The sequence below is a fragment of the Microcebus murinus genome, chromosome 6 (genome assembly GCF_040939455.1).
Source record: "Microcebus murinus isolate Inina chromosome 6, M.murinus_Inina_mat1.0, whole genome shotgun sequence".
Taxonomy (NCBI): domain Eukaryota; kingdom Metazoa; phylum Chordata; class Mammalia; order Primates; family Cheirogaleidae; genus Microcebus; species Microcebus murinus.
This window is the reverse complement of record NC_134109.1, coordinates 80,155,887-80,169,277: the sequence shown is the minus strand read 5'-3', so window position 1 is coordinate 80,169,277 and position 13,391 is coordinate 80,155,887. Positions and strand designations below refer to the sequence as shown.

Below are 13,391 nucleotides of genomic sequence, written 5' to 3'. Positions count from 1 at the left end.
GTGGCGGGAAAAGAACCCGGAAGCTGCATCTGCGATCACTGGAATCCGGGATGTCTGCCCCAGTGTCGCCGCCCTCGCCAGCCCCGGGAAGCCCTCCTTGCTGCCAGAGTGAGAAACGGAGGCGACTCCCGGAGCCCAGCCTCCCCTGCTGGACCCACAGTGTTCCCTTTTGTTTGAGGCCCTTCTTCATCTTGTATTGAGGGTTCCCTTCCGATCTGTTACCAGTCATTGGTGCAGTCACTGCTGCCCACGCCTTGGAGCTTAGGTTTCTTCTCTCCCACGCAGGAGGGGTGTTCCTGGCCACCACTCTCTTCCAGTGAAATGTCATTCTTGAAAGCTTAGGGGTTCCACTTCACCCTTCACAAAACCATGGGCTTCTTGAAGCCAAGCTCATCGCTCTTCCTGAGCGAAGAACTCTTAAAAGACCATTCCCTACACAGCTAGATTGGTCCTATTAATCCCAAAATAGAGACTGCAAACCTTTTAGTAATGGCTTAACAACCCCCAACCTAATTTCTCACCTAGAGCAGCTTTACCTAGTAGGTCCTATAGCCAAACCTTGGATCATTTTTCTTTGCTGAACTGGGGCATCCTCCAGCTGCCCACATTATGGGTGTTGGGGTGGGTCTCTGGGGTCTGTCTCCCCTTCCCTGGATTTTCAGGGTTCTTCTACAAGCCCTGGCACACCGTAGGACATAGAGCGATGATGGGATGCTAGGAATGAAGCAAATGACTTTGCAGTTACTGGGAAGAAAGAGTGTTGTTGTGATTTGATCCTTGTCTCTCCCCCATAGCTTATCCATACAAGACTCCTAATACAGGGGAACATTATCTTATGGTAATATTATTAATACATTACCATAGATTTATCATTACATCCATTATACATATCATTACAAGAACCTGCATGTACTATTTTTTTTTTTGAGACAGAGTCTCACTTTGTTGCCCAGGATAGAGTGAGTGCCGTGGCGTCAGCCTAGCTCACAGCAACCTCAAACTCCTGGGCTCAAGCAATCCTGCTGCCTCAGCCTCCCGAGTAGCTGGGACTACAGGCATGCGCCACCATGCCCGGCTAATTTTTTCTATATATATTAGTTGGCCAATTAATTTCTTTCTATTTATAGTAGAGATGGGGTCTCGCTGTTGCTCAGGCTGGTTTCGAACTCCTGACCTTAAGCAATCTGCCCGCCTCAGCATCCCAGAGTGCTAGGATTACAGGCGTGAGCCACCGCGCCCGGCCTGCATGTTCTATTAATAGCACTGATAATGCCCAAACCATGTTCCTAAGCACTTCCCACACATTACCCTATACTCAAAACAAACCAAGGAAGGTACTATTTTTATCCCTATTTTACAAATGAGCAAACAGGCTCAGACAGGTAACCTAACTTGTTAGGTCATACAGCAGTTGAGTGGCAAAGGAGGGACTGGAGCCCAGGCAGGCCAACTCCACTGCTTCAGTGCCTAAAACACTGGGCTTTATGGCACTTGCAATTCTGACTTCACCTTGTAGTTGTACCCTCACTTCAGATTTAACTTGCCGGAAACAACTCAACATTTGTTGAGATGCCTACTGTGTTCCCTCCAGGTGCTTGACATACATGATTGCTAATATGATTGCTAATACGCACAACAACTCTGAGGATTGTTTGCACTTTGCAGAGAGGTTTATTAACTCCGTCAAGGTCAGGTAATGAAGAGTGGGAGACAGGTCATATAGGGGTTGAGCTTGTGGGCTTCAGACTCAGACTGCTGGATTTAACTCTTGCATCTGCCATTTATTATGATTATTATTATTTTTGAGACAGAGTCTCACTCTGTTGACCAGTCTAGAGTGCCATTGTGTCAACCTAGCTCACAGCAACCTCAAACTCCTGGGCTAAAGCAATCCTTCTGCCTCAGTCTCCCGAGTAGCTGGGACTACAGGCATGAGCCACCATGCCCGGCTAATTTTTTCCATATATATTTTTAGTTGTCTGGCTAATTTCTATTTTTTCTTTTTTTAGTAGAGACAGGGTCTTGCTCTTGCTCAGGATGGTCTCGGACTTCTGACCTCAAGCGATCCTCCCACCTCAGCCTCCCTTATCTACCGCTTATTAATACTGTGTGTGGCTTTGGGCAAGTTATTTGGCCTTTGTGTTCCTTAGTCTCCCTGAAACAGAAGTGAGGCTTCATAGGGTTTGCTATGAAGATTGGATGAGTTAATACAGACAGATAAAGCCTTTGATACCCTGAGTGCTCAATAAATGCTATCTGAAAAAAAGTGACAGAGCCAGGATTTTATCCCAATTCTCTCTGACATTGAAAGCCACCCTTTCTATGCTTCCTTTTTTTAATATACCACAGTGGCTAGAAGGTGCAGGTAAAAGCTACAGCTCAGGGTTTTCCATACTTCCTTATGCTCCTTCTTACATACTAAAAGGAAAAACTACCCATGAAGAGAAAAAAGACTGTAAGGAATTCCATAAAAGTGATAAAAGTGATGATATATGAATGGTGGGATATAGAATAATATTTTCTTCCTTCTAGTTTTTAAAATATTTTCAAAGTTACCTTTATTTTATTTATTTATTTTCTTAGAGACAGGGTCTCTCTATGTTGCCTAGGCTGGAGTACAGTGGCAAGATCATAGCTCACCGCAGCCTCGAACTCTTGGGCTCAAGCAATCCTCCTGCCTCAGCCTCCTGAGAAGGTGGAACTACAGGTGCACACCACCACACTTGCCTAGTTTTTAAATTTTTTGTAGGGATGGGGTTTTGCTATGTTGCCCAGACTGGGCTCAGGTGATAGCCTGACATTAGAATGTTTTAAAGGTTTAAGAAAACAATGTTTTATTTCAATATAGCTTAATGTTATACTCTTGGTCTTTGTTGAGATGTCTAAGTTATTTATAATAATATGGTCAGAAAACTTCTCATGCTGTTGCTAAGGGTCCTTTATTCCTCTATGCAAGGTACTAGTTTTTCTTATTCATATTCTTCTATAATGTACTGTACACTCATGACCCTGGACATACTCTTGCTATGCTGGATTAATTCAAGTGCCTTTTTCATCAGGTTTTAACTTCCAAGTTATCTAAACACACACACATACACACACACCCACACAAACCCCAAACCAAAAAGTAATCTCACTATAGAAGGTTTTTCTTTACATTTTCGGTTATTGGCCTAAAAGTAACAGATTTTATGCTTTAACAAGATAATTCCTGATCCTCTGGGGTTGCCAAGCTGGGAGGACAGAGGGGAGGGGCTCTTCTTGCAGGCGTCCACCTGGAGAGAGCCTGCCTGAAAATGAAGGCACTGCAGAGGCCGGCAGAGTCAGAAATGGACAATTGACCCGATGGCAGGTCTAACCCTGGATCCAGTGTGCCTGAAGCCATTCCTCTTAGATGAGACCATCAAATGCCCCCTTCCCTTCAGCCAATTTGAGCCAGATTTTCTGTCACTTGCAGAAAAATATTCCTAAATGACAACCACGGCTACTATTGTTTCCACCAAATCACAATCACAATCCCTGGTGGCCAATCTAAGTAACTTCCAGACTGACTTTTTTCCTCCTTCTGCTCCTCTGCTTACTGCCCTGGAGCGACACGCGGACAGACATTTCCCTCCAGCTTTCACCATCCCGCCCAATCCGTCTGACAGCCGGGAACTCTCTCTAACACACTCACGTGTGTCCCACGCACCTCCTTAATCTCCTCCGGAAGATGCTCCGGGCTTCCCTTACTCTTGTTTTACGTATTTTGTTTGATTAGTCTCAGAGATGGCAAGAAATGATTCCAACGAGAGGACCACATCTGGCAGCAGGGGCGCCGAAACACAAGTCAGGAGACTTAAAGTTTTAGTCCCAGCTCTGCCACTGGAACTCTGGGGGGCTTTGCAGACCCTTGAGGATGTTGGACTTAAGTTCTAAAACCTTCTCATTCTGGGGTGCCCAGCCCGAGTCTGGATCCCTGAAGGTAAACGAATAGGTTCCCTGCTTTGTGTGAATGAGCACCCTTCTTCACCCTTCCTCAGCTTGCTGGGTTTCTGTCGTTTGCAAATGAAAGTACCCTGACTCATCTAGACAGCATGCGGTGGGAACACCAGCCTTCAGCAACAAGGCCCCGTCTTCAGGCGCCTGTCATCTGCCACGCACAGTGCCACTCGCTGTACCCACACTCCGTCCCCGCTGCGACCCTTGAGCAGGTTTTCATTATCACCCTTTCACAAGTGAGAGGGTCGGACAATGCAGGTGGCTGGTCCAAGCAGGGTGGTGGCTCTCCCTCCCTGAGCAGTCCAAGGCAATCCCTGCTCAAGGTCCCTCCTTTCCAGACCAGCATGTCCCTCTTCGGGCCCCTCTCTCCACATCTGTCCCTGAGCATGGCAGGCAGATAAGGCTGCTCGGCGTACCTCCCCTGGACTTCTCACTGGGGCTGCTGGCCCTGGGGCTTTGAGGGGCTCCACAGCCAGGCCTAAGCCAGGTCCCTGTCCTGGAGGACACAAGGGTTGTGTGAGCCCAGTGGGGTGGCCGTGTAGAGCACTTATGCCTTTGAGGGGGCTGGAGAGCCCCAGGAAAAGAGGGGTTCTGTGGTCTCTGGCTTCCTTCCCCTGGGAGCCCTCCTGCCTGCATGCTGGGGGCCCTTGTCCCTGTCTGCCTCCCTCCTTGTGCACCTGGTGGGCCTCTGAGTATTTGTCACCCACTCCCACTTGGTTCTCAGGCTCACCAAGTTTCTTTCTGTTTCTGGGTCCCGCCCCAACCCCTCACACCCCAAGTCTGCCTCCCTGTCCCATTGCTGCTTTGTTTCTGCCTGCTTCTCAGTCTTCCTGCCTCTGTGGGTCTTGGGGTCACCCCTCCCCTTTCTGACTCTCTCAGTCTCTGCTCTGTTTTTGTCTCTGTTTCTGTCTCCTCTCTTGTCTGTCTGTCTGTCTGTCTGTCTGTCTGTCTGTCTCTGTCTTGGGAGTGCTCCCCCCCTCATTTCTGCCGCATCTCTGTCATTCTCTTGTGTCTCTGTGGCTCTCTGTCTCTCTTGTGATCTGTCTCCCTCCTCCTCTTCCTGCCCCTCCCTCCCCACATCCTGAGTTGTCTTTGGGGAACCAGAAAGTTGGGGGATCAGAGAGATAACGGGAGGCTGGAAATTTGGGGGATCAGAGGGATCATTATCTCTAGGTGGCCGAGCTGCTGCCACCTAGAGATAATGCCAGATGGGGTGGGGTGTGGGGACGGGAGCCCAGAATCCACCGCATCCTCCTCCTGGCCCTGGTCCCACACGGAGGCAGGCAGAGGGATTCTGTCACCTCCGCAGGAGCCTCAGCTCCTGCCTCTGTGAGCTGGGCCTTGTGGGTCCAGCCTCCCTCAGGGCTGGAGGGCTTGGGGTGAGGGTCAGTCAAGCAGCCAGACAGAACAGGGACTTGGGCAAGTGAGGGCAGAGGGGAGGGCGCCCTCCAGGGGTGTCCCAGGTCCCAGTGGGGGCTGTGGAGGGGCTGAGAGGAGGTGAGGCTCTGGCCTGGCATTGGGAAATTTCCAGGTGCTCTGAGCCTGTCCCCTCCCCTCCCTGTGCCTCTGTTGTCCCATCCGTACTGTGGTGGGCTTATTGGGCTTATTTGTTTAACAGACACTTAGCAGCACTCACACTGTGACAGGCCCTGTTCTAGTGTTCACTGCTTTAATCTTCGCAACAACCCTACGAGGTGGGCCGGGTGAGGTGGGCCAGGTGCGATGGCTCACGGCTATAGTCCTAGCACCGTGGGAGGCTGAGCCAGGAAGCTCGCTCAAGGTCAGGAGTTTGAAACCACCCTGAGAAAGAGTGAGACCCTGTCTCTGCTAAAAATAGAAAGAAATTAATTGGCCAATTAAAAAAAGAGAGAGAACCCTACCAGGTGGGTGCTATTATTAACTTTATTTTTTTTTATTTTTTTTTTTTTGAGACAGAGTCTCGCTTTGTTGTCCAGGCTACAGTGAGTGCCGTGGCGTCAGCCTAGCTCACAGCAACCTCAAACTCCTGGGCTCAAGCGATCCTCCAGCCTCAGCCTCCCGAGTAGCTGGGACTATAGGCATGCGCCACCATGCCCGGCTAATTTTTTTTTTATATATATATATATCAGTTGGCCAATTAATTTCTTTCTATTTATAGTAGAGACGGGGTCTCGCTCAGGCTGGTTTTGAACTCCTGACCTTGAGCAATCCGCCCGCCTCGGCTATTAACTTTATTTTACAGATGGGGAAACCAAGGCACAGAGAGGTTGAGTGACCTGCCCAAGGTCACACAGCTAGGATCCCTTGAAATGACAGGACTCTGAATTAGGTTGGTCATTGCCAAAGTCTGGACTGGCCGTATGCTTGTCCATTTTAAACAGAGGCAGCATTAATTCACCTTAAATCCTGGGGAGAGAGAGTCACTTCCTTCTCAATTTGGATTATTGTTGCAGAGAAAGTCTCCTTTGGGTGCTGCTGTTTAACACCCTTAGACAAGTGCTAATCTCCTTTCCACAAAGAGGGGGGAAGCCTTGAGCCCAGTGCCCTGAGCAGGCAGTTCTATAGAATTTAATAATTTGTTTTCATTTTATAGGATTTGCTTTTTAGGGTCTCCTTTTATTTAGGGCAAGCAACACCAGTTTTCTGTTTAAGGTGTGGCATGTAGTTGCCTTTGAAGTGAATTTAAGTTTAAGAAGGAAGTCATTTTAAAAGGAAGAAAACTAATAAGAAAATCGGGTGCAGGCAGTTGTAGATATGGTAAAAGATGTGAATGTGGATTCAGAAGAATTGCATTTTAAGGCTGGGCACAGTGGCTCACGCCTGTAATCCTAGCACTCTGGGAGGCCGAGGCGGGCGGATTGCTCAAGGTCAGGAGTTCGAAACCAGCCTGAGCAAGAGTGAGACCTCGTCTCTACTATAAATAAAAAAGAAATTAATTGGCCAACTAATATACATAGAAAAAATTAGCCAGGCATGGTGGTGCGTGCCTGTAGTCCCAGCTACTTGGGAGGCTGAGGCAGGAGGATCGCTTGAGCCCAGGAGTTTGAGGTTGCTGTGAGCTACACTGACGCCATGGCACTCACTCTAACCTGGGCAACAAAGTGAGACTCTGTCTCAAAAAAAAAAAAAAAAAAAAAGGTAATGAATAATACATTTGAACTCACAAAACAAGCTTATGCTGTTTAAGATGGTTTTCACCCACCTCCCGTTTCATGTATATGGGGCTGCTGGGTCCCCCACCATCTGTCCCCAGCTTGCTCCCTGAGTCAGTCACCTGGGCCTTTCTGCTTCCTGCTACCCAAACACACCAAGCTTGTGTCTATCCCTGGGCCTTTGCACTTGTCCTTCCCTCTGGCTGGAGCTCTGCTGTTGTGTCCCCACGTGGCCCCCCATTCGGATCCCGGCTAATTTCCCCTTCTTGGAGGGCCCTCGCTGTCCACTCCTTGTCATTTTGTCTCTGTCTCACAACCCCTGCGCCCCCACATGGCTTTGTGATGCTGATCCTTTTATGCATTTGGTGTTTCTTTTCTGTCTCCCCCTAGACTGTGAACTCCTTGCTTGTGTCTGTCACCCCGGAGCCCAGCATGGAGCTTGGCACGGAGTAGATGCTCAGGAAATATTGATGAGTGAATGAACGAAAGAGCTTCAGACAGGCACATGAGCCCCTAAACGACAAGTACCCCCAGGTCCTTGTGGGGGTAACGTGCAAACATGTGGTACGTGCCCAGCCTCGGAGAAAGTGTTGTTTAAAGGCGAGATTGCAGGTGGTCGGGCCTGGCGGTGGGGCTGGCGGCTGCGGGCCGGGTTCTGGCGGCGCCACGTGAGGCCGCTCCCCGGCCCGCTGCGCTTTTCTTCCGCCCCCAACCAGGTCTCCACCTCGGCTGGGAAACCGAGTCCGAGGCCGGGGTCATCCCCTCCTCCACCGCCCCTGACAGGCAGTGGCCTCTGACGTCTCCCGCCCTTTTCTCTCAGACAAAAGGGGGCGCGGGCGGCCCTGCAGGCCACTCGAGCCCTAATGGTGATATCCCTGGTGCTGGGTTTCCTGGCCATGTTTGTGGCCACCTTGGGCATGAAGTGCACGCGCTGCGGGGGAGATGACAAAGTGAAGAAGGCCCGTATAGCCATGGGTGGAGGCATCATTTTCATCGTAGCAGGTCTTGCTGCCTTGGTAGCTTGCTCCTGGTATGGCCATCAGATAGTCACAGACTTTTATAACCCCTTAATCCCCACGAATATTAAGTACGAGTTTGGCCCTGCCATCTTTATTGGCTGGGCAGGATCTGCTCTTGTCATCCTGGGAGGTGCACTGCTCTCTTGCTCCTGTCCTAGGAGTGAGAGCAAAACTGGATACCGTGCACCCCACTCCTACCCTAAGTCCAACTCTGCCAAGGAGTATGTGTGAGCTGGGACCACCAGGCTCCAGCCTGACAGGCTATGGGTGTGCCCAGATGCTTGAAAGGACCTGGGGCAGAGCTCAGCCCCACAGTGGGCAGGGTGTAAGACAAAGGCCTCCTGGTCACTTCATCCCTGCACACCATGTACAGTTCTCTAGGGGGTTGGGTAGGGGAGACAAAAATAGGGGAGGGTGTGCTTTTTGTACCGTAATAAAATATAAGTTTTGGAAAAAAAAAAATTAAAAAAAAAAAAAAGGCGAGATTGCAAACTGGTGGCCCACTGAAGTGTTTAATTTTTTTAAACATTGTGGTAAAAAAAAAAAAAGCCACACAGCATAAAATTTGCTGTCTTAACCATTCTTTTTTTTTTTTTTTTTTTTTTTTTTTTGAGACAGAGTCTCGCTTTGTTGTCCAGGCTAGAGTGAGTGCCGTGGCGTCAGCCTAGCTCACAGCAACCTCAGACTCCTGGGCTTGAGTGATCCTTCTGCCTCAGCCTCCCGAGTAGCTGGGACTACAGGCATGCGCCACCATGCCCGGCTATGTCTTAACCATTCTAAGAGTAAATTTAGTAGTATTAAATATATCCACATGGTTGTGCAGCGGATCTCCAAAACTTTTTAATCTTGCAAAACTAAAACTCTGTACCCATTAAACAACAACTCCGCAGCCCCTGGCAACCACCAAAAAAAGAGATAATTCCTTTGTTGTCTTTATTAGGTTTTTGGCTAACTATAAAATCTAAACTTTAAAGGGTTAAGGAAGCAGTCCCCAGCCTTTTTGGCACCAGGGACTGTTTTCATGGAAGACAAGACAATTTTTCCACAGATTGGGGTTGGGGGAATGGTTTCAGGATGATTCAAGCGCCTTTCATTTACTGTGCACTTTATTTCTATTATTGTTACAGTGTATGGAGACCCCTGAGTTAAGGTTTACCCCCATATAACTTCCTGTATTGCTTTGAAAGTCTTTTGATGACTATCACTGTTGGTTAAAGAAATGACCATTATTTTATGGTGACTTGTGATTTTATTTTGAACAAATGTTTTAAACCTTTAATATTTGACAAACTTCCCAGAAACAAAATTCTAAATCCAGTCCATTGCAACCATAAAGAATTTCCTGCTTCCTATGATACCCAAGGGAGGGAAGGAAGAAAGAAAGAAAAAAAAAGAATTTCCTGCTTCCCATAGACTTAGAGTTTCCTGTGTAAGGGCCTGGTTGCAGCCCAAAGCTGCTGGCTCACTTGTGCAAGCCCGGATAACAGAAAATTGGCCCAGGGGAGGAGTAATCGGCTTCTGGAAACTGCTAGCTTGGGGCCCTAAGGTAGAGCTATCGGCTAAACGCATATTTCTGCTTCTGAGAATCGCTTGCTTGCAGCTAGACGCATAGGTACGGTGCCAGATAAAGGGAGAAAGGCCCCCTTCCCGCCAGCGGGCTACCAGTCCACCAATCATTTTAAAGACTAACACGCACAATCAGCTTGTGCATCGCGGGTGTTCAAGAGGGAGGGGGGATAAAAGGGCAGCCCCAGCTTTGGTCAGGGTCCTTGCCTGTAAGAGCGACCACTGCGCTGGCACTCTAGGGCCTGGACCCTGGCTAGCCAGAAAATAAAGCTCCTCTTGAGTGATTGCATCCTTGGTGTCTTTGTTCGTCTGCCTGGCGGGGTGCAGGAAGCCGGTCCCTAACACCTGGGTATAGTTGTTGCCAGTTATGCAAACAGTTATATAATAAGAAATTTATTGGCCACCTTAGGACAAATTACTAAGATGACTGCAAAAGAAAAAATTATGATACAGCAAATGTCTCTAAATTCCTTAGCTTAAGTGACTAACAGTGCTTATGTTTTACATAACAAATTGTTACAAGTCTGCAACTAAACCCAAGAATATAGTTTAACTTTATAGATAGATAATTTCGTAGCCTTGCCTTTGACATTTTGGTTTTTACTCTTATGTTATCTCAAAGGTTTTAAGGGTTAATGGGTACTTGTCCACCTCCAGGCCCATCTGGCCTAGAACATTTAATTGGCCGTAGCCTTTTTGGCTCTTAAATCCTCTTGGCCACAAGGGTCCCATATAGGGCCTAGATGGACCTGGGGCAGGTGGCCACAGCACCCTGGCAACCATGGGACAAAATAAAAGTTCGACCATCAATTCTGCCTCTGGTAGATGTTGGTGAAAAGGGGGAAATTGTGAACTAAAATAAAATCTTAAGCCCCCCACCAGCTGACTGAGTGGACCCCATCTTGGCCAAGGGCACTCCGGAAATACCCTAAGGCTGAGTTGCTGGCCATGAGAAGGAAGGTCAGACATGCCTTGTCATGCCCCTTTCCCTTCTTGGAAATATCTTTTGTAACTCATTAACAGGCCTAAGGCTATACAAGACAAAGCTTAAACTCCTGCAGGTCATCAATTTACTTCACAAATCACTTGAGTCTGGGTATAAGTTTGGTAGCTTGTCTCTCATTAACAGACTTCCTTATCTTATCTTCCTTATCTTCCTTACCCTCCCCCCAAAACCCTGTAACACAACCATGGTAAGAAGACTACTTGCTCAAGGCTTCTTGGGTTTGGCTCTCCGGGCTCTCCAATATGTCTCGCACATATTAGACTCAGAATAAACTTCTTTAAATTATTTTATAAAGTTTGGATTCTTTTCCATTGACAGCAGGAACTAATGTCTGTTGCCAACAGCCTTTGAGGACCTGAGACCTGCCAACACCCACATGAGTGAGCTTGAAAGTGACTCCTCCACCAGCAGGAAAGGAATCTAAGGAAAGGAATCTAAACATTCTAAGCTTTTAGACAAAGCTTCCATTTTTTAATCCATTACATGTCAAAGAATCTTTAAACCCACCTATAACCTATAATCCCCAGCTTTGAGATGTCCTCCCTTTTCAGGCCAAACTAATGTACCCCATCCATGTATTAATTCACAACTTTACATATAATTCCTGTCTCCCTGAAGTGTATAAAACCAAACTGTAGGCAGGGCTCACTGGCTCACGCCTGTGATCCTAGCACTCTGGGAGGCTGAGGCAGGAGAATCACTTGAGCTCAGTGAAAGGGTGAATGACCCAAAGGACAGACTTCGCACACAGGCTATGTGGGAGCAACATGGCTGGTTTATTCACGCAGGTGCAAGTGGGCTGAGTCCGAAAAGAGAGCACAGAAGGGGGTTTAGTTAAGGTTCTTATAAACAGGGATAGCCGACCCCCTCCCACCTGCCCTGTTCAGTTCTTTGTTTCTGAGCCAAACTGGCAGGTGAAGAATTGCTTCCTGCTATGTGCAGTTCCTGTATGGCAGAGGACAGTGGGCAGAAGAGCTGTTTGTAGTATATTCTTCAAACAACCAACTCCTGCAACCCCTTTGCCCCAGTCACATCCATCCATCTGCGCTGGCGCTGACGTAGTCCTTATCAGGAGAGCTAGGGAGGGATAACTTTCATCTCTATCAGGGAGGGAGGGGGAAGGGATGCTGGCTGCAGCTGCCTGTTAGATATACTAAGTCCAGGGACTCCCCAGACTCCTGCGGCTATTGTTCTACAAGCCTAAGTTTTGCATTAACCACATTCTGTCCTATACATACTTTTCAGGTTCCCACCTGGAACAAACCTAACACTCAGGAATTTGAGACCAGCCTGAGCAAGAGGAAGACCCCACCTCTACTAAAAATAGAAAAAATTAATGGGGTGTGGTAGCGTGCACCTGTAGTCCCAGCTACTTGGGAGGCTGAGGCAGGAGGATTGCTTACGCCCAGAAATTTGAGGCTGCAGTGAGCTATGATGATGCCACTGCACTGTAGCCAGGTTGCAGAGTGAGACCCTGTTTCAACCCCCTCCCCCCCAAACCCTGTAACACAACCATGGTAAGACTACTTGCTCAAGGCTTCTTGGGTTTGGCTCTCCGGGCTCTCCAATATGTCTCGCACATATTAGACTCAGAATAAACTTCTTTAAATTATTTTATAAAGTTTGGATTCTTTTCCATTGACAGCAGGAACCAATGTCTGTCGCCAACAGCCTTTGAGGACCTGAGACCTGCCAACACCCACATGAGTGAGCTTGAAAGTGACTCCTGCACCAGCAGAGCCTCAAGGTGACTCTTGTTCTGGCTGACACGATGACTGCGGCCTTATGGGGGGCCTTGAGCCAGACCCAGCTGAGCAACTCCCAGAATCCTCACCTACTGAAACAGTAAGATAACAAACACTTGTTATTTGAAGCTGATAAATTTGGGGTTGATCTGTTATACAGCAAAAGATAACTAATGTATTCATTAACTGAAAAAAATTAGGATTTCAAACTATGTGGAGTTTATTTGGTTAACCTTTTAGGGATCTAAATGACCATAAATATCAACTCCCCCCCCCCCTTATAATTTTGTACATCCTTTAACTGTGTAGCTCTACCTCTAAAAAATTCTCTTAAGGGAAATCATGGATGCTAACAAAGAAACAGTTACAAGGATGTTCAGAGCAGCACTGTTTATAGTAACAAATTGGTAGCAATCCATACATCACAGAATTGAGTGGCTAAATTATGGAATTACCTCTGATAGAACAGTTTGGAAACCATTAGTGAGTCTTGAAAACAATAAAGTGACTTGCCAGTAGCACTGGAAAAAATAATGGAATAGAATTAAAAATATTAGAGTAAGGACAAGTTTTGCTTCATAAGAAATTTTCATTTTAGGCCGGGCACGGTGGCTCATGCCTAGCACTCTGGGAGGCCGAGGCGGGCCAATTGCTTGAGGTCAGGAGTTTGAAACCAGCTTGACCAAGAGCGAGACCCCGTCTCGGCTATAAATAGAAAGAAATTAATTGGCCAACAAATATATATAGAAAAAATTAGCCGGGCATGGTGGCGTATGCCTGTAGTCCCAGCTACCCAGGAGGCTGAGGCAGGAGGATCACTTGAGCCCAGGAGATTTAGGTTGCTGTGAGCTAGGCTGATGTCACGGCACTTACTCTAGCCTGAGCAACAAAGAGAGACTCTGTCTCAAAAAAAAAAAAAAAGAAAGAAAGAAATTTTCATTAT

At 47.6% G+C, this 13,391-nt stretch overlaps 3 protein-coding genes across 4 annotated transcripts in view; all 3 read left to right on the top strand.

The window, feature by feature from the left end:
• Positions 1-13,391, top strand: part of CCDC32 (coiled-coil domain containing 32) — a 375,634-nt gene that overhangs the window by 128,154 nt on the left and 234,089 nt on the right. The window lies entirely within an intron of this gene.
• RMDN3 (regulator of microtubule dynamics 3) overlaps positions 1-13,391 on the top strand; it is a 230,910-nt gene that overhangs the window by 128,154 nt on the left and 89,365 nt on the right. The window lies entirely within an intron of this gene.
• PPP1R14D (protein phosphatase 1 regulatory inhibitor subunit 14D) overlaps positions 1-13,391 on the top strand; it is a 30,197-nt gene that overhangs the window by 654 nt on the left and 16,152 nt on the right. For both annotated transcript variants that reach the window (XM_076004252.1, XM_076004251.1), the window contains exon 2: positions 12,349-12,548. In XM_076004252.1, coding sequence (XP_075860367.1) covers positions 12,475-12,548 — 74 coding nt within the window. In that variant the 5' untranslated portion in view covers positions 12,349-12,474. The remainder of the gene's footprint in view (positions 1-12,348; positions 12,549-13,391) is intronic.